Source organism: Rutilus rutilus (genome assembly GCF_951802725.1).
Source record: "Rutilus rutilus genome assembly, chromosome: 4".
Taxonomy (NCBI): Eukaryota; Metazoa; Chordata; class Actinopteri; order Cypriniformes; family Leuciscidae; genus Rutilus; species Rutilus rutilus.
The window spans coordinates 31,936,675-31,958,832 of NC_140212.1; the positions used below are offsets into that span (position 1 = coordinate 31,936,675).

The 22,158-nt window shown below is 38.6% G+C and overlaps 1 protein-coding gene across 1 annotated transcript in view; it reads left to right on the forward strand.

Moving 5' to 3' along the window:
• Window positions 1-22,158, forward strand: part of LOC311289700 (NLR family CARD domain-containing protein 3-like) — a 46,456-nt gene continuing 24,298 nt past the window's right edge. The window contains exons 1-5 of the mRNA XM_084407924.1: window positions 1-279; window positions 394-486; window positions 1,203-2,985; window positions 3,249-3,422; window positions 16,191-16,364. Of these exons, the coding sequence (XP_084264050.1) occupies window positions 21-279; window positions 394-486; window positions 1,203-2,985; window positions 3,249-3,422; window positions 16,191-16,364 (2,483 nt within the window). The 5' untranslated portion in view covers window positions 1-20. The remainder of the gene's footprint in view (window positions 280-393; window positions 487-1,202; window positions 2,986-3,248; window positions 3,423-16,190; window positions 16,365-22,158) is intronic.

Here is a 22,158-nt window from a genome sequence, read left to right on the forward strand (position 1 = left end):
CTGTAAATCTGTGAAGGGTGATGGCGTCTGTTAAAGAGCTGCTCAAGAACTCGCTGAAGGACCTGAGAGAAGATGATCTAAAAGAGTTTCAGTGGTGCTTAGAGAATGATCATGAGTGTATAAAAAAGTCTGATATGAAGAATGCAGATATCTTAGACACAGTGGATAAGATGGTAGCTTGTTTTGGACCAGAAGAAGCTGTGAAGAACATGGTGAAGATCTTGAGGAAGATGAACCAGAATCTTCTGGCTGAGCAGCTGGAGAACAATCACAAGCAAAGTAACATTTAGTTCACTGTGACTGTAATGTGATTGATTGTTCACCAATGTAATGGTTTGACTTAAACTTTGCTTTTTGCTCTGCTGATGTGTTTGTGTGACTTATGTTTCCCAGTGAGTGATCCTCTCTCTCCCACACACTCAAGTCAGGCTGAAGGCAACACGAAGACATCCGCCGCTGTTGGAGCTCATTCAGAAGAGATCAGGGGTAAATCATACCTGTCTGTACATGGAAACAAGCAAAAATATAACAGCAAGCAACAATTACAGGGCCAAGAAGAACAGCAGCAGATCTTATACAAGTCCATTTATTAGAACAGACTCTCTAGTCATTTTTTACGAATGGTTAAATGGTTTACAAGAGTCTTAAACCCTGAATTAAAACTTCTACAAGCAACTTCTAAATATGCAGGGTCATTGCAATAACCCCAACCTAACCCTAATACAGTCTCATGTCTTTTTTGGTGTACTAGATGTCAATGGTTTGATCAAAAATCGTGTAATAATTTTGGTCAGTGTGGCCTTAAAGGAATAGTTTACTTAAAAAGGAAAATTCTGTCATTTACTCACCCTCAAGTGCTTTCAAACCGGTATGCATTTCTTTCTTCTCCTGAACACAAAGGAAGGTATTTTGGTAACCAAACAGTTAATGGGCCCCATTGACTTCCATAGTAGAACAAATAAAAACATTCATACAGGTTTGAAACAACTTTTGAAAGAACTATTCCTTTAAGTTGATCTGAGTCCAATAGTGACAATCCGATAAATCCAATTCCATTTGCTTCAAGTTTTAATCAAGGCATTTCTATGTTGCAACTTCAGCATAATCAGAAAGAGTGTGATTCATTTGAATATAGTCGAAGCAGGAATTTATGAAAAACACAATCACTTACTTTTTGCTGTCTTTTCCCCTCTTTCTTAAAGACTCAACTGCAGACAGTCAAGTTACTCTTCATGATTACACAGAGACCAGCCGCAGACTGAAGGACAAATTAAAACAGGACTACGAGCGGATATTAGTTGGTAATTCACAGACGGGTCATCGAGAATACCTGAACGATATTTACAATGATTTATATGTGGTGGAGAATGAGACTGGAGGAAGAGTGAACGGCCATGAGGTGATACAGATCGAATCAAATCACAACCGACTGACTGCCAAGGAGACGGCAATCAAGTGTAATGACATGTTTAAACGAAACAAAAAAGTACTGACGATGGGGATCGCAGGAGTGGGAAAAACTGTCTCTGTCAATAAATTCATCCTTGACTGGGTTGAAGGAAAAGAAAATCAGGAAATAACCTTAATTTTTCCTCTGCCATTCCGTGAGCTAAACCTGATTACAGAGAACTGCAGTCTCATGGAACTGCTTCACGAACACTTCTTTAGTGATCCTAAAGAACTGCCTTCCCTTCCTAAAGGTGATGGTAAAGTCTTGTTCATTTTTGATGGGCTGGATGAATGTCGCTTCCCTTTGAGGTTTAAAGAGCGTGGTAGATTTACAGATGTTCACAAAAAAACAACAGTGAGTAAGATAATAATAAACCTTTTTAAGAGACACCTGGTTTCCTCTGCTCTCATCTGGATCACATCCAGACCAGCAGCAGCCAGTCTGATACCCCGAAACTACATTGATCAAGTAACAGAGGTGCGAGGATTTAACGATGAGCAGAAAGAGCAATACTTCAAAAATAACAGCAGTCCTGAGATTGCTGGAAACCTCATCAGTCACATCAAGAAATCCAGGAGTCTGTACATCATGTGCCATATCCCCGTCTTCTGCTGGATCTCTCTTATTGTTCTTCAGCCTCTACTGGCTCGAGAAAACAATGACAAAACTCCCACAACTCTCACAGGGATGTACACAAGCTTCTTAATTTCTCAGAAGAAACAGATGGAAGAAAAATACTGTGAGTCTGAACCTAATTCCAATGCAGTGTCTTTTGAACAGATTATTCTGAAGCTTGGGAAACTGGCCTTTCAACAGCTGGAGAAAGGAAACCTGATTTTCTACAAAGAAGATCTTGAGGAATGTGGACTAGATGTCAGTGAAGGGTCGTTATACTCTGGGTTATGCACTCAAATGTTTCAGGAGGAAAAGGATTCAACAAGAAATGTTTACAGCTTCATACATCTCAGCGTACAGGAATTCCTTGCTGCTCTTTATGTGTTTATGATGGGCAAAGATGAGAAAGCTGACCTATTTCTTCAATCCTGGAGAGAAAAACTGACATGGAAACTGTCCAAAAAGCCACTGTTTAAGCTTCATAATGCTACAGTCAAGAAAGCTTTACAGAGTGAGAACGGACACCTGGACCTTTTCCTCCGATTCCTCCTGGGTCTGGAGTCCAATCAGAGTGACCTGAAGCGATTACTGCCAGGACTGGAACAGAAAACAGGGGACATGAAAAACACTGTTAACTATATCAAAAAGAAAATAGAGAAGGAGGAATCAGTAGAGAGGACCATCAATCTCTTCCACTGTTTGAGTGAACTGAAAGATGACTTTGTGGAGGAAATCCAGAAGAATCTGAGCTCAGAAAATCTTTCAGCACAGAATCTCTCCTCTGCTCAGTGGTCTGGTCTGGTGTTTGTGCTCCTCATGTCAGAAGAGACTCAGGAAAAGTTTGAACTGCAGAAATACAGAAGATCTGATGAAGCACTGATGAGACTACTAACAGTGATCAAAAACACCAGAAGAGCACTGTAAGAGTCTCCTTTACATTCATTTATAAACACTGTTAGTCTTTTGTAATTGCCTTCATTTTAAATGAGTGACTTGCTGGCCTAGAATGTTCAGAAAAATGTATAAATGTATTGTGTGTGAAAATAAATGCTGGTTTGATGTTTTATGAAGAAATAGTTGTTTTTAGCTTGGCTTAATTCTCTACAGTTAAAGTTTTTTTCAAGCTCCAGATTATAAACACTAATAAGCATTACTACTGCTCTTTGTTTTGTTCTCTACACAGGCTACACAGCTGTAATCTCACAGCTCAGTCTTGTGAGAGTTTATCATCAGCTCTACAATCCTCAAACTCCTTTCTGAGAGAGCTGGACCTGAGTAACAATGACCTGCAGGATTCTGGAGTGAAGCTTCTTTCTGATGGACTGAAGAGTCCAAACTGTCAGCTGGAGATACTGAGGTGAATGGTTTTAAAATAATTAACTATGCTGTAATCAGAGGCTGACTTAACCAATAAGCAAGGTAAGCGGCCGCTTAGCACCCGCAAGAGACAAAACATTTGCAGGAATGTGATTTTTTCCCATATTTATACAGACTTATGACCCACATGGATTGCATAAGTTTAAGAAAAATATTGTTTGGGGTGAGGGGAAGGGAATGGACTGTATGAAGATTGAATTTTCTACTGTAAAATGCTTCTATTTTATACATGACTTGCTTACGACAGCACTCAACAAGCTAGCAGCGCCATCTAGTGGCTGTGCACAGAACACAGTTAGCATCTCATGCTAGGTACACACCAAAATATTTTTTACAACTTATAAGATTTTAAAAATGTGATAGACCAAAAACATGAGGACAAAAAATCCTAGATTTTCATCTTTTTGCTCCTATAGTGTGTGGTGTACCATGATGTGACAAAGACAGCACACCACACAGATTTTCAGAGTCTCAACAAGACTTAAGAATAAGCATGGCGGATGATATGCAGGAAGACATTGCGATGAAAGTGTTTGGAATGATTTTCACAGAAAATTCATGAAAAAAAAATAAACGTTTTTTTTTTTCATACCTCCATCTCTGCTGTCCACATCAATTTCACTTTGTGCTGTGCCATGACTGTGATTGTTATGCTTCCGTCTTCCATCATCTCGCTTTCTGATTGGATATTGTTTCGTTTCACGTGATAATCTCCAAAGCGTGAGTGCGTTTGTCCTCGGGGTTCCCCCCACACATCAGGATTTCTGATCGTAAATATTCAACATGTCGCGATCGGGGCGGCTCCGACGTTCTTCCGAGCAGGTTTGGACACTCTTAACACACCTCACACCAAGGGAAAATCTGATAAAATAATCTGTAGAATCATCAAGATAATCAGGACATAGCTAGGATTGTCAGAAATGGGGGAAATCGGCCCAAAATCAGCCCGATTACCTTTTGGTGTGTACCCAGCATCAGCCAGGGTTCAAAATTAACACCACACACCAAATGGTGATTAACTGAAACAGAGTTTCTTATCAGTTGGCTGGGATTTTTTTATTTTTTATTAACCCTCTGGGGTCTGAGGTGTTTTCTGGGCCCTGGAGGTGTTCTGACATGCTCTGACATTAGTTCTCATTTCTGTCACTTGTGACATTTTCATGGCTAAAGTCTGATTACACTATATTCAGCACAAACTCTGCTACAATAATATGTCAGCAGCATGCATGTAAAAGTTTGTAGTTTTGAGATAGTGACATTTATGCGTGGTTTGTGATAAAAACAAAAACAATTGTCACTGAAATAAGGCCATGAAACCCATACTGATTATTTCTTCACACGACTTTTGAAAATTGTATCACGTAGCCTAGAATATTTGGTCCAAAACTATGTGAAAATCATCCTGACAACTCAATCAGATAAAACAATATATCGATTTTAAATTTGTAAGACATGTTTTGTGTAAGAAAGCTTTATGCGAGGAGGCGTGAACACATCATTAATATTGATGGCTTTCACACCTGAGAAAGACAAAGACCCTCCCCTAATGGCCCTATCAGGTGCTATCAGGCCCTATCATTATGAGCAACCTTGCACAAAGAATGAGGAGATTTAAAAAAGAATGGCTTTTTTGATTGTTTGGATTTATTTACAACACAACATAATCCAAAGATACACAACAAATGACAAAAAAACACATTATTTAACACGCTGATCTAAAGACAGAGACTTGAACAGTCACACACCTTTGTGCCATTCCTGAAACGTACATACCTGTCATTTCCAAGGTGTTTGATTTTCACTTTACCATGTTCATATACAGAGACTCATGTGAATGTTGAAGTCAGCAGCACTCATCAGTGGCATCTGGTCCCTGTAAAAAAAAAAATCAAAACAACTGTGAACATGCTGATATCAAGAGAAACTATAGGGCTGCACGATTTTGGGAATACATTTTAGATTTTTCTGGTTAAAATTGCTATTTAAAAATCACAAAACACACACACACATATATATATATATATATATATATAATGAACACCAGGTTTGTTGTGCCTTGTAGGCATAGGCTGCAGTGCTGCATAAAATAATAATAATAACAATAACCTATAGCAAGCGGCCTATCAATCGTTAAAAAGGAACACTTCAGTAACACTACACTAGAGAAAAATATATTGATTATCATGTCACTTCAAATGTTTCCATTCATTATGACGTTATGAAATGAGATTGGAGTAAAAACATGAAGCCTAAAGTTTGGTGCGTTTTGCTTTTCAAACACCCAGCGCGTTATTTACTGAAGCGATCGAGCCGCTCCAAACTATGAAACATTATTGTTACCATATACATATCTACGTTTGAGCAGATATCCACAAACACAGTATTTAACAGTGAACACGGTAGGGGTGACCCCGAATAGTCGAAGATTCGATGCTTCGATAGGAGGAGCCTGATTCGACTACCGATCTCACGGTCGAATCTTCGCAGAGGTGTTATGAAATGAGGATCATGCCACTTTGGCTATATGAGGGCGCTCAATGTCTGATTTCACATAGAACTAGCTTTTATGTCGTTAATATTCAGCCTATTATGATAATGCTGTATATAAAAATGTGCAAAGAAAGAAGCTTTTAATAAATATTTTTTAACGTGCGTGAATAAATCCAAACACCCCGTGACAGATTTAAGTTTCACTTTCAATCCGTGACCGACAGAGGAGCGTCTTCGCGGCAAGGATTTAAATCTTTAACAATGTCTGGGATAAGAAAATTTAAAGTGTGGATGTACACCAACAGAAAGGATATTCTCCAAGGCTGGATTTAGCATCAGGAAAACCATAATCGCACTTCTGCCGGCCAACGTTAACACGTTTCACGCATAGACTGGGTTTCACGTTAGAATGTATTTTATCCGCGCGCACAATTTGAAAAGACTCCAACGGACACAGAGTGAAAGACTGGATTTGTTCTCTCGATCAGGTAGGGTACAAGTGATTTCAAAACTTTTCAGCCGGTTCTAATTTGATTTTTGGATGCTGTGAACATTTTTAGCTAAAAAGACTGCCACTCCAGTTTAGCATTTATTGTTGTTTCTGCAGTTAAAAAGACAAAGTTTAAAATTCTGGCTACTATCGTTATTTTAATAATTTATTTATTTGTATTTTATTTATTAATCTGTCAGGGTTATCTAATCTAACTATTTGTGGCTTGTGTTTTGAATATGTTCCTCTGCACTTTAGGCATTTTGCACACATTTGCTCATCTTGTGATTCTGATTTATTTCGTTTTGTATTTTTATTTTTATTTATTAGAAAGGTATATTCTGTTCTAACTTAATTTAGCAAATTAATTGTTTATTTTTTCGGTGCATCGATGTTGTGCTGTAGGCTGGCTTGCTCGCACAGGTAATTTAGCCGATTTAATTTGATTTGCATGTGAAATGCAAATCCTGTCTGCAGACGTGGCTTTCTGGAGTTATGTTATTTCTTAGTTTTATTGATCCAAAATGTTTTTATACATTTTCTTCTATATCTTTGTGTGATTTTCTGTACATCGCGGCTTTGAAACGTTAAAGCCCCGCCCCCAGCCCCACCCCCATACACATGATTCGACTATTAGTCGACTATAGGCAAGACATGACGATTCTGATTCGACTATGAAAATCCATAGTCGGGGACAGCCCTAGAACACGGGTCTAAACATTATAACATTCAGCATTCATCTAGCAACAGTTCAACTGCAATGTGAAGTTTATGCAACAATAACATTAACTAATAGAATTCAGAATACATTTCTTACCTTACATCTTTCTAGTCTTCAAATCGCGTTCTTCTTCTTCTGAGGTAAATTCAATGTAAGCTGACTAAGCTCACAGCGTGTCTTCCAAACTCGATGAAAAGCAGAGACTGATGAAGTTTGGTGCTTTGTTTTTGAGTTAATGAGCGCGTTCGCGTTCCTTCACGTGGAGATTTGCATGTCAATCTTTTTTGCACGCGTGGGCGTGGCCAAATTAAAACTAATGTGCAAAGGTTTGAGAAACTGGACATCTTGTTGGTTTTATAAAAATTGCTTAAACAGAGAATATTTGTTTTCATTTTGAATCTGATCATTTAAAAGTACACACTTAAATGTTTATAAAGATATATGGCTCATAAATGTGTGACAATTATGCGCTGAGTTTTGTTTCAGTTTATAGACATGCTCAAGAAAAAAAAAGTTCACAGAGATGGAGAGGCAGAAAGCACACCCTGTTTATTTTCTTTATTTTACAAGAGCACAATGTTTTGTTTTGATTGTAAGTGGACACATACAAAAGTAGACATCTCACAGATTCTTTTTTCATATTTCTTTTTTCTGTATGACCCAAAATGACGGACTAATTTGAGTTAATTGTGCTACTATGTGAAGAAAATCCAGCAAAACGCGCTGGCGCGTTTGCCGACCCCAGAGGGTTAAAGGAGCATGTCACCCGTGGGAACATTAATCTTTATTGAAAGTGGGTCAAATATGTAGTCGCAATGTAACATAAGTTTCGAATTTGGTGCCTTCTTGACCAAGGAGCGACAGAAAGTAACTTTAGGGCGCATTTGTATGAATGACAACAACTCCCACAATGCACCACATTGCACAGCTCCGCAAGCCACTACCACTAATTTTCACAACACAAACGTCCGTGTCCTCGTCTGATTCAGAGATTTCGTATCAGGAGAAATTGGCATTGTTGAAATTCTTTGCAGCAGACGGACTCTATCTCTGTGTCCGTAGTCGCACAGTGAGAGCACAGGCACCATCAGTCCGCCCCAGCTCGAGCCAGTCCTGGCTCCTCGTCCACGACAGGCAGGTCTGCAGAAGCCGCAGCAGCTGCCTCCTGTTTCTCCATCAGCCTCAGATAGCCACGAACATTGATTCGAGCATCAGACTTTCGAATTCCTCTTCTTCCATATCATATGGAGTTCCTTCCGCCATTGTCGTAACTTCACATCTGGCTCCCCAGTGCCTGTTAGCTTAGCTTGAGCTTCCAAACAAGATGGCGGATATTGCTTTTAGTTTCTACAAGTGAAGTCCCACCCACTGATCTGTAATAGGTCTGTCGCGTTGTAGACTCAACCCCTCTACAAAGATATGGGACTTCCTACTTAGAATGATGTAAAATGACGATTTTGACATCATTATAAGCAGGAACTGCAAAACGGAAATCCATATTTCTCCCGTCTCAGGGGAAAATAAGGGAATAATGCACGACCATTCAAAAATATGACTGGGTTTCTAACGATACAAAGCTTAATGCAAATGGGTGAAGTGTCCCTTTAACACTAACAATGCATTGTTGAGAGAACAGGATATGGCTTAGGATGAATATCAAATTGTGAAGGTTGTGATGTATTCATCTAAATATACATTCTGACTGTAAGGACCAGGGTTAGAACTAGGCTGTGAGGGCTGAATGTAGAAGGCTAATGATAAAGTTATTCCAAAACTGTAACTCCAGTTGTTCCAAGGGGTCAACACAAAAAGCCAAGAGGGTGAGTGTTTCCCAAAAAGGTCAATAAAAAACATCTAAAAATGTCAAAAAGGAAATATAACGACAACAAAATCAAATGTAGGAAATCACATAGAGCAAATAAATCTCCAAAAAATCAACAAAAAAAAAAAAAGAAAAAAAAAAATTCACAGGAGACATTTACCAAAGACTGGAAAGGTTGGTCTCAACATATCAAACACTAAGCAAAAAACAGAGGAACTGGGGCCCGTTCTTCGTATGTTGCTTAAAACATCCGAGATCAAATTACACATCCAAGATGATATCATCGTGCTAATCATGATCTGGCTAATTAGGTTCTTCGAACACACCTGCCGGATATGATTAGTATAGCTGGATTGAGTTAGTGAGATAATTGTGCGTTCATGCGCTTGTTTGAAAGGGGATGTGTATCAATAGTAGAAACATTGATCAGCAACGCTGCTATTGGCTGTTCAGCGTGGCCAAAGAGCGCGCTCAGTTTTTCTCCTCAGTAAAGCAAGAACTAATAGTCGAAGTTTATTCGGAATTTTAATGTTTAATCAAAACGCCAGGGAACACCTCAAAGTCTGCAAAAGCCAGGAGAGAGGGCTGGCAAAAAGTAGCAGACAATTTAAATCCGTTAGAAGTGGCCATGTTAGATGTTTTTATCACTTATTAGCCTATATATTTGTATTTTAATAATTGCATAATTACTTTGTTCATTGTAATGTCAGAGTCACCACACTAGAACATGGGAACAAATAAAAATGAATTACAAAAATATTCTACATAATGGTAATTTTTAGTTATATTATAGTCTCTTTTATAAAAGGCACTGTTAAATAAATGGTTGTCTGTTTATAAAAGCAACCAAGAAAAAGGCTGAAAGAAAGGATCTTAGTAGCCTACACTGTAAAATAATTTTTGCTGCATTAAATTAAGGCCGTACAGTAATTTAAACTGTTAAATCTTGAGTAATGATGAACACATTTTTGTGTTGATTTTGATGTTTGTTTTGGATCGTTGTCCTGATGGAAGATCCGACCACGGCCCATTATAAGATTTCTAGCAGAAGGCGTCAGGTTTAGATTTTTTATCTGTTGATATTTGATAGAATCCACGATGCCATGTATCTGAATAAGAAGTCCAGGACCTCCAGCAGAAAAATATGCCCACAACATTAAAGATCCAATGGTATATTAAATTGTACACATGGGGTACTTTTTATCCTTGTGTGGACCAAACCCATCTAGCGTGTCTGCTGCCAAAAAGCTCTTTTTTTAGTTTCATCTGACCACAGAACCCTGTGCCGTTTGAAGTTCCAGTCGTGTCTGACCACTGAATATGCTGGAGTTTATTTTTTGATGAGCGAGGAGCATTTTTCTTGAAAACCTCCCAAACAACATGTGGGGATGTAGGGGTTGTTTGATTTTTTTTAAATAGGCTTTCTGACCCCAAGACTCAACTAATCTCTGCAATTCTCCATCTGTGATTATTGAAGAGTCTTTGGCCACTCAAACTTTCATCCTCACCGTCCATTAAGACAATATAGACACACTTTCTATATCTTTCCTGGCAGATTCATAAATGTGTCAGATTCAAAACACTTAGGCTATGTCATGAGTGTAGGAACCAATAACCCAGTTAGGCATTATTTCCACATCTGCATAGTTGACGATTACCGCAATTCACTAGAAATTTAATGAGAGGCGTTTGTAAACCGTGTTCAGACACACGTCTGAATCAGACACGTCTTTCCTGGCAGATTCGTAACATCTTTAGTTGATTATAACTTCTTAATTATTGCCCTGATGGTCAAAATGGGGATTTTCAATTCTTTAGCTATTTTCTTACAGCCACTTTCTATTTTGTGAACTCAACAATCTTTTGCTGCACATCAGAACTATATTCTTTGGTTTTACTCATTGTGATGGATGATTAAGGGAATTTGGCCTTTGTGTTTCCTCATATTTAAATTCCTGTGAAACAAGAATTCATAGCCGGACAATTTCATGTTCCTAGTCACCCTGGTGTGCTAAATAAAGGTAAATATTTATGGGAATATACTTCAGAGATATTTTATTCCTAAAAAATTCTAGGGGTATCAATAATTGTGGCCGACGTGTTTTGGAGAAAAACATTTATTTCATAATGTGATTCCCCTTTTTGTGTCCAGAGGCAAATGAGCAATTTATATTAGCATTAAAGATTGGTTTCAGCAACTTGTGTCTTTCCTGAGTTAATCAGTTTTTGGCACTAATCAGTTTAAAGTTCAATTGTTCACTCATAAAGACAGTCACTTGTCGCCACCTACTGGCTTAATGATGCAAGTGGTGCAAACACAGACAAGTGGAGTGATACAAATGGTGAAAAGGCTAATACTGGTAGGCCTACCTATATTAAAATAATATAAAATATCAATATATTATTCTTCAATCAGGTCTATGAAGCAGAATCAGATTTAACAGATTTATTTTTTGACCAATTGTCAAAATAAAGTACAGTCCTACAAAGCTATTTTTATCAGAGCATGAGCAGAGCAGGGAGAGGACCAGTGAACGAGAGGATCGTGATTCGTGTAATTTTACCAGTGTTGCCCAGCACGGCTATACACACCATGGCTACGCACACCATGTTACAGCACAGTAGTGCTATTTCAAAAAGAAACAAGTCCAGAGAAATTTCATGTCGGCCCCTATTTTGTAGCGGACTTTGCCTTTCCGGTGAGCGTGAGCAGAGCTCGCAACACAAACACACACACACACACACACACACACACACACACACACACACACTCTGAGGTTGCTTGCGGAACATTGAGCAGAACGCGCTGTGAACACGGAGCGGAGAGCTCAGTGCGGGAGCGCGTACACACAGCGGAACGCGCTTAGAAGTTATGCATCTTCGGAAGCGGACTCACACTCAAAGTCATAAAACACGCTGAGCCAGAGTCAAACCATCGCCGAACACGGAGGGGCGCGGCGGCTTTTTAGTATCTTTCGATTTTTATTTTTAGTATCTTGCCAAAAAACGAAAATTTTCGGCAGCCTAAATTTCGTTGCATCCCTAATTTTAAGACACCCATATGCTCTTGCGGGCCATATAAAATAATGTGGCGGGCCGGAATAGGCCCGCAGGCCTTGAGTTTGACACACGTGGTGTAAAGGAAAGAGCCACTTGCAATTAATCTTAGGGCAATGCAAACAGTTGCATTAAATGATGTTTTATTAACAAGGTTCGGGAGGAGCACGTTCAGATAATTAACACTAAATATAAAGTGGAGAGCACTCAGCAATCAATGGTAAGAGGTGTATATATACTCAGCAGTCTCACCTCTCCATTGACAGTTTTGCATTATCCCTCCACCACCCCTTCCCCACGCTTCTAGTCCTAAGCACTTACATACGGGGGGAGTACTCTGGAACCCGAACTCCTAGCTCGGAGCCCTCCCTCCGGACAGCACGCCAAATACGCATTAAACTTTACCCCCTCAAATTATATGTAAGTGTGAACTCGTGAACTGTAGTTAAAGCCCTGACTCTGACACGTTGAAAATAAATGTGCGTTTCCAACAAATTAATAATGTAAACGACAATCTCACGAGTCACGAGAAAAAATATATATCTCAGAAAGTGCACTATTGGCTGCACTGGACTTACCGTATCACATCCGCTTATAAAGCCGGGATCTAATCCTGTTAACATGAAATAAGCCTGCTCCCGAGCAGGTTTAAGCTTGCGCACCTGTTGCTATGACAGCAAGTCCAGGATGAGCGTTGAAGAACCAAACAATCCAAAATCATGCCAAATCGCCAACAGTCAAATCCAGCAAACTGAGTTAGCGACATACGAAGAACGGGCCCCAGAGCAACTTAAATACACTCACAGGAAATGAGGCACAGGTGAGAACAATAACACATGATACGATGGTGGGAAACTGAAATGAAATATAATGAGGGCCTCTAGTGGCCAAAACTAGTCAATAAACCTAACACTGACATGCTCTGTGTTTCAGAGTGAAGCATGGCACTGTATTCATTTACACACGAGCAACTCATGATCCTGTGTTCTCAGTGTGTCAGAGTGTCTCAGTTCACAGTAAATCAGTGGTCTCAAACTGAGCTCCTGGAGGGTCACTGTCCTGCAAAGTTTAAATCCAACCAGCTCCAAAACACCTGCCTGGAAGTTTTTAGTAATCCTGATGACTTTGATTAGCTGGATCAGATGTGTTTAATTTGGATGGAGCTAAACTCTGCAGGGCGGTGGCCCTCGAGGAACTGAGTTTGAGTACACTTCAGTAAATGCTGTTTAAATGAGTTTGGGCCACTCATACTGTAACATGGATCTGAAAATTTTACAATTCTAATCCCAAGTTTGTAATGACAATTGTGTATAAATCTTCTAAAAAATGAAGAAGCATATAGGTGTGTCATTGGTGTTTAATTGTAATCAGCTCCCTGAGGTTTTCTGCTAAAATAAAAGCTTTAGTTATTTTAAATTTGAAAATATTTGACATTCGGCATGCAGTTGAGTGAGTTAGGCACATCCGGGAGCTGCTCCATAATGTCATTTTTTATCAATAGTCAATGGGAACATTGAATATCCTTAATACTTTAAGATGACGTCTACAACGGTAGATAACCTTTGAATGTGTTGATGTGTTGTGTTTCCCTCTTTATGCACTGAAGCTGGCATGTTCCCTGAGTTTTTCCAGCAAGATGGTGCGTCGTGGGCCAGTTGAATGGCCCCCAAGGTCTCCCGATCTGACCCCCTTAGACTTTTATCTTTGGGGTCATCTGAAGGCAATTGTCTATGGTGTGAAGATACGAGATGTGCAGCACCTGAAACTACGGATACTGGATGCCTGTGCTGGCATTTCTCCTGCGGTGTTGCTATCAGTGTGTGAAGAGTGGGAGAACAGGGTTGCATTGACAATCCAACACAATGGGCAGCACATTGAACACATTTTATAAGTGGTCAGAAACTTGTGAATAACTCATGAACGAATAAAGTTACGTTGAAACCAAGCACACCATTGTTTTTCTTGTGACATTACCAATAAGTTTGATGTGTCACATGGCCCTCTTCCTATTGAAAAAACAAAAGTTGTATCCAAGATGGCCGACTTCTAAATGGCCCCCATGGTCACCACCCATCTTGAGGAGTTTGCCCCCTCACATATACTAATGTGCCACAAACAGGACTTTAATGTCACCAACCATTCCCATGTTATTACAGTGTATCCATATAAATGGCCCACCCTGTATATTTCCTGCAGTTGTGTACTTACAATATCCCAAAAGTCCACAAAGATTTTTAATTTCAGATAAATTCCAATTTTAAATAATGGTCCGTCCCGGAAAAAAAATGTCGCCTGTCAATGACGCAAAATCCGCGCTATCCTCGGTTTTATATATATATAAATAAAACAAGGATAAATATCAGCGTGGCGGTTTCGAGATGGAGAGAGCTTCGTGGTGAACTTGGGCTTGACAGACTCTGCTCTCGCGTGTGTATTAATAGACAGGTAAGCAAATCTATGTTTTTTTGTACAAGTAACGTAATAGTCATGTACAGTACAGATGATTTTAATAGATATGAATTACACCATATTCTTGTACATTTTGTCACTTTAGCATTTTTATCAATGTTGTAGATATATGACGTGACAAATCATAATGAATATGTTGATTCACCTCAAAAACGATCAAGTGATCGTTATGCTGATGAAATTTCACAGTTATATTGCTCTTTGTACTTCGGCAATTGCCTTTTATCACATGTGGTGACCAAGATTATGGCAGTGCAATTAAATACAATCGACTATGTGGTGTTGAAAACTATTTAACCATTACTTGCAAATACTGTAGGTTCGTTCAAATTAACTTTTAGTCTGATTGTTTTGAACACGTAAAACAACACAACATTAACCATAAACATGTAAAACTGTGCAGCATTAATCCACCAAATCATTTGGCAAATATCTGTAACAGGATGATTTAGCATTGCATTTCGTGTTCATTGTAGTTAATTCATTACGATGACATAAAATAGACATTTCGGCTCAGTGACTGGGTCCCGGCTTGGGTCGGTATTGAAGAGGGTTCCTGCTCCCCAGTCTCGCCTGCCGCACTATTGTGTGGTCCTCTTACTGCCATCTCGCGCTGTCCTTACGCCAATTCTATTGTCCGACAATCATTATGGATTTGGTCTCAATTCTGAACCCATTTCGGCCTTCAGCTCTTGCCAGTGGTTTTACCTATAAACCGTAACCCTTTACCCCCCCCCCCCCCCCCATAAAGAAATTTTGTTAAATTCATTCCCTGACTTTCTGAATCTTCCACCAAAATCTTCGCTTGATCAGATTCTTGAAGTAGCCTTAGATAAAAGGAGTGCATTGTCTATGATATACAGGCTGATTTCCTCCATCTCCACTTCCTCTCTCTCTTTTATTAAACAACAGAGGGAGTCGGATCTATGCCTCACATTTGATGATGAGACCTGGAACCAGATCCTGTCCCGTCTTCATACCTCTTCTATTTTTGCTCGTCATAGTCTTATCCAATTAAAATGTATTCATCGAATTTACTGGACAAAAGTGAGTTTGGCAAAAATCAAGCCTGGTGTTGATCCTCTCTGTGATCGTTGCCATCAGGCTCCTGCTGATTTATTACATGTGTTTTGGTTAGGTACATCCTTAACTTCTTTTTGCCTATCAATCTTTAATTGGTTTTCTTCAGTGACAAAGAGACAGATTGAGCCTTGTCCTTTGGTTGCACTTTTTGGACTTTCTCCAAATGTCACTGGCTTGTCTGGAAATGCTTTTGCCTTTTCAACATTATTAGCTAGACGGTGCATTCTTCTGCTATCGAAACAAAATCTCCCTCCATCTTCTGATGACTGGCTGAGAGATGTTATGAGCTTCATATATTTTTCACTATTCTCCTGTATATGTATCCTGATATTATTGTAAAAGTTCAATAAACAGATATAAAGATATTTAAGGGAAATGAAGAATTTATTAGAATTCATTGTAAATGAATGCATTTGAAATACTTGCAAATAATTATTTATTTTTAAATATGCACACATTCACAGTTTTTTGTATGACTGTTAATGTTTCTTGTCTAAATGTAAATGATATATTTATTCTTAGATTCTTTTGGGAAACACAGCCAAGATCAGTGTGTGATAGTAACGTCTGATTGCCAAACTAATGTCATGTGGACTGTTGCTGTATGTCTTTGTAGATTGTCTGGCTGTATGGTGACAGAAAGCGGCTGTGGTTATGTGTCTTCAGCTCTGAGTTCAAACCCCTCACACCTGAGAGAGCTGGATCTGAGCTACAATCATCCAGGAGATTCAGGAGTCAAGCTGCTCACTGATAAACTGGAGGATCCAAACTACAGACTGGATAAACTCAAGTATGTAGAGCATGAACAGTTGATTAAACAACTCCAAAAACACCATTTCAATCTTCACTTATTACTCACATTACTACATTTACAAATGTTCTTATTGAGAATTTACAGAGGTTTAGTTCTAGTTATGCTGAGGGGCTATTGAATGCTTCATTCTGATTGGCTGACGAACATTATAAGGTGTGCCATTATTTACAGTAAACACACAGGTAAAGTAGTTCTAGGCAGGTCTTGACTGCATTACAGTTCCATATCACTTTGCAAAATGATTTCAGTTATTTCAGAGGTCCTGACAGCCTACAACAGCAAAACAACCAAAACCCACAAAGACAAAGAAAATATAACAAACAACAGGATATTAATCACAAACCATTTCCATGATTTTCCTACAAAATAAATTTTTATTCACTTTATCCCACTCTGTTGTCAGCGCTGCTCTGCGATTTCATCAGTAAAATAGTTTTGCAACTTATGAAGTATGTCTGAAAGGGGGCCTGTGTTAGGTGAGGTCCAGTGGTGTGACGCATGTGCACATACCCAACTTTTCTTATTTCAAAATATATTTATTGGCATTTTGTGCAGATACAACATCTTGTATATATAAAAATTAAACGAACCACAGCTCTGCTTTTCTCTCCTCTGCCCTTAATGCCCCAAGTACAACCACACTACACATACAATACAATACATATAACAATAACAATAAAAATACTATAAGTGTCATAGTTAAACAATACAATAAGTGTACAAAATAACAAAATACAATGCAATATAAAGAAAAGGAATATATATATATATATAGTTTATCCTCATCTGCGTTTTCAAGTGCAAGATCAATGGTATCAATATAATTTAACAAAGGTTTCCATGTTTTATAAAAAAAATACCCTTTCAAAGATTTTTTTTCCAAGCTTTAAACACAAGATCATTTCATTTATCAATCTATCATATGAAGGAGGGCATGCATGTTTCCACTTGAAGAGAATGAGTCTCCTGGCCAATAGTGTAGTGAAATAGTGCCAGCTACTAAATTGATAGGGAACAATTAGCTCTTTCGAAGATGCAATTTGTTCAATTGTAGCTCAAATCTATAGGATTTTTCACCAAAAAAAAAAAAAAAAAAATGCATTCTCAGATCTCCTTAACTGACACACATGCAATTATTAGTCCATGGATGTAGGCTTTGAATGCCTCCCACTGTGTGATGCAGTGTTAATTTCGTTGACGAAAACTATGACGAAAAATGTTCATTGACGACCTTTTTTTCCCTGACTAAGACAAGACGATGAGAGACGACACCCACGTCATTAAATGATAACTGTGACTATATCAACACATGCATTATCGTTGACGAAAAAAGACGAGACTGAAATGTGTTTAAAATTTTTTTTATTTTTTTTTACTTGACCAAAACCACTTGTTTGTGTCAAATAAAGGAGGCGACAACACATCGACTGTTTTTACAAGCCTTTCGTCATACGGTTTCCAGATTTCAATAATTTAACCCCCCAGTCAGAGCTTTTCTGTTAAAATAACACGTTTTCTTCCCGGTCTTGTCAATAGTATCTGGCAACCATGCGCGCGCGCTCTCTCTACACTGCTGAAGAAGCGCGGATGATTTGAAAACACAGACAAGTAAGCGATCTTCATTTGAGATTTTCTACTTAAATTAAAGTGTCATTCTGTCGGTCTGTGTTCTGTCATGAGCCGCGCTGTTTGTACGACTAAATCTGCGATCAAAATGCAGGCTGATATCCAGCAGTGTTTTTAATGTTGATCATACGAGCAAGAATGTTTCCCGAATATCCACACGATTTCAAATGTGACATTGATTTAGTTCAACAAACAGAATGGTAACATTAAGTGATTTACTACATTTAATATTTTGCAACGAAAGCCACAGCAGAACTGCTGCACACAGCGGTGATTCGTGGACAAATCTGTGGCTTTGAACGAATCATGAGATTCAATGACCCGTTCATAAATATAGCAACTTGCTTCGTTACTGAATGAATGAATGACTCCATAAAAGTATCACTTCGTTTTTTACCATCATTGCATATTTATTGAACATTGTTTAATTTAAAGCATTATTTATTTTATAAAGGTACTTATAAAGGTAAAAAAAAATGAACTGGAAGAATCGATTAAAGGGGGCAAATATTGTCCCTTAATGGAAAAGGTGTGACTGCAGTCTAAGTGGAAGAGAGGGGGTACCAGGGGGTACGGCACTCTTAAAAACACTGAATTAAGGATAAGGGGTATGTAGAAGTGCTGCTGCTAAAAAGTGCAATGTCAATACAGCATGTTACCTTCATTTAAATTTCTCATAAGCTTAATTTAATTGGCCTAGAGAGAAAAAAATATAATGACATTTTTTGTCTAAAGACTACATATAAATAGCTACCAAAATGAATGTCGGTAACTGCAGTTTGACTAAAAGTTGACAAAAAATGCAATGACTTTTCGTCAACTAAAACTAGACTAAACCTATGAAAGACAAAATGACTAAAATGTGACTAAGACCAATAAGTATTTTCGTCTCAAGATGAAAACTAAGACTAAATCAAAAATGGCTGCCAAAATTAACACTGGTGTGATGCTGCTAATAGAAATATTGTCATTTATTTCAAAATATATATTTAAATGAGATGTGAGGAAATATTTGAAATTGTTATCAGAAAGTAAATGTGAACTAAATCTCCATTGTTTAGAATAAGTTCAGGCTTGTGTAAACCTTAAATCCAAAGAGGTGGGGGCATGATTGGAGATAATGGTGCGTTCAAGTCCTCCTGGGAAGTTCGTACTTACGAGGTGGGAAGTTCATGTTTACGAGAACATGTAAAATGTTTAGTAAAATGGCAGTGTACTTTCTCTTAATTAATTACACAAAAATACAGCAAGGCTCTTAAACTCTATTTCTAGAAAATTAAAAACAAAGAAATGTGCATCAGGTGTACTTTGGTTTTTTATGTTTTTAATTAATTTATGAAGCCACTGCAAACTTAATCATTACATATTACATTGTTGTAATATAATACCATCATATTCTGTGCAGGCAATTAGCTTACTTCGCTGTAAATAGAAAAGCCTGACAATATCACTGCTAAATACCTTTAAGTATTGTGGTATTCCACGATGACCAGTGGCACGCCCACAACTTGTAAATATCGGGGCTTAAAGAAAATCCAGAGCTTCCCACTCGTATTTACGATATTGTGGTGGCATTCATGTGCGTTCAACTCGTAAATACGATCTTCACGAGATGACTTGAACGCACCATGACTATACTATGATAGTCGCAAGAATTGACAGAGTGTATCATTCTATCATCCAAAAGAAAAAATATGTTATGAACGCTGAACATGCGAAAAGAAAGAGAAAAATTTACTAGTTGGAAACCTTGACCTCCAGGGATTTGACAGGCCAATCTGTTTAGTTTAGGTCTCTAGAAGTCTGGCAGTTGGACAATGTGGTGTGTTTTGAAGACGACCTGTCCAATATTGTATTTTGAACCAAATTAAAATCTCCCTTTATAACTATGTGATGACTATAAAGATTAGAGAGTATAAAAAAAACTTAACAAAAACTGTTTGTAAAATTCCAGGCACAATAAAATAACAACCATTTGGATCTGAGATCAATGATTCAGGTTCAAAAGCAATGTTCTTATGTAGAAGAATCGCTGTCCCTCTTGCCTTCAAAGCAATTTATGGTGAAAACAGTGACCAACCCATGCACACTTAATGTGAGAAACATCCGAGGTGAGAAGATGAGTTTCTTAATCTAAGTCTCCTCTTGAGGGACTGTAAATGTGTAATTTTTTTTTGTCTTAACGACAAAAGAAAACAAGATCCATAATAAGACCAACACCAGTTAGCTGGTCCTTATACCCACCCCTGCTCTCCCTTTAAACTAACCACCAAGAACTTGCATATGCATATCTCTGGATACCTTGTCTTCCTATTGAACCCTTATTTAAACCACATGTCATGATTCTGCCTTCTAGTCTTTGATTTTCACTGGTCTTGAGGCAGGATCATGACAGACCCATGTTTTATGTTCACACACATGGCCTTTTACTGGGCCATGTGCTTGTGCTGTCTCGTTCCTTGCCCCGCCCCCTTGTTATCCTCGTTTAGTCATTATTGCTTTACCCTTGTCACCTGTTTCCCTCATTAGTTTCTCCCTATTTAATCCCCTCATGTTTACTGTCCTGTGTCAGTTGATTGTCAAACATTGCGTGTTGATTTCTGTGACAGTCCTGTGAGTACTTTGTCTGAATCCTGTTTAATGAGAAAAGTGAGTTTGTTTTGCTGTTTGTTGCCTGTCAAGTCATCGTCAAGTCAAAGTCTAGTCTTCATTTATCTTCTTGTTTAAGTCAAGGCGTACTTGCCACCAGTCTTGTTTTGCCCCCTCATGGGTTTTGTTTTCTGTTTGTGTAGAAATAAACCTTGAGTGTCAGCATATCGTCTGCGTTGGGTTCATCTCTCTTCACCACCTCCATACCCGTGACCACAAACCTTATTTTTTCCCAACAACACATTATAACCCCCAACCAAGAGAATCAGAATTAGAATTAGAACTGCATATATAAAATTTTAAATTCCTTCAGTGACAAAATGTATTTTGCTAACACTTTATAATAACATTCAGTTGTAAGTCATTTATAAGTGGTTAGTTAATGATGAACTAATCATTTACAAAACATTCATAAATGATTAGCAAGTGATAGACTAACATTTTATGTATGTTTTGTAAATTCCATTACAAGTCATTTACAAGTGATTAGTAAATGATTAAAGGTCCCATGACATGCTGCTTTTTGTAGGCTTTAATATAGGCCTTAGTGGTCCCTAGTACTGTATCTGAAATCTCTTTCCAAAAATTCAGCCTCGGTGCAGAATTATAGCCACTACAAGCCAGTCCCAGAATGAGCTTCCTTCAGATGGGCCGTTTCGGTGTCTGTAGCTTTAAATGCTAATGAGGAGGAGAAAGGCGGCGCAAGGTGGAGGGTGGGTGTGGCCTTGACCATCTTGCGCAACGGTACCATGCATGTTTACGTTGGATATATTGCAATGGCACGAAGACATGCAGTCGTTCAATTATTTCAGTTTGACCCAGAATCTGATCCAGATGGAGAAGCAACGGATGAAGAAGTTGCAACTCAGCGGCTCCAGCAGAACGTTTCCGAATGGTTAGTTTAAAATAACAACAAGGTCAAATTAGTACTCAATTTATTACTTTGTATATGTTACATGAGCAACTTGTAAGAAGATAGAAGATAAGCATGTTTAGTGAATAACATATGATGTTTTATAAACAAAGTTCGGGAGGAGCACATTCAAATAATCAATCCAATCTACTCGTCATCAAACAATTATGTCTACCCTAATCAGCATGACAAGAAGTATATATATATATATCCACTCTGTCAACTCACCTAATATTCCTTGACAGTTTTCCAGCATTTGGTCCCGCCCATTTGCCGTAATGTCAGAGATCGAAGTCGAACTCTTCCCGTCTGATGACGATGCTCTCGCTGCCCAGGATCCTTCGCAGTTTCCCAGCACTGCAACGAGCTCCCAGGCTCAACAGGACACCGCAGCTGAAACTCCAGCTACACCGCGAGGCCGCCGGCCTAGCCGAGCTGCTTCCCTTACCCCGAGGCGCCGTGGCTTGCCCTCACCTCCACCTTCAAGATTGCCACCACCATCTCCAGCTTCATCCTACACTTCAGCACAACCGACCATTCCGGCAATAGAAAAATGGACAGTATTGGGATTGAGACAAGCGC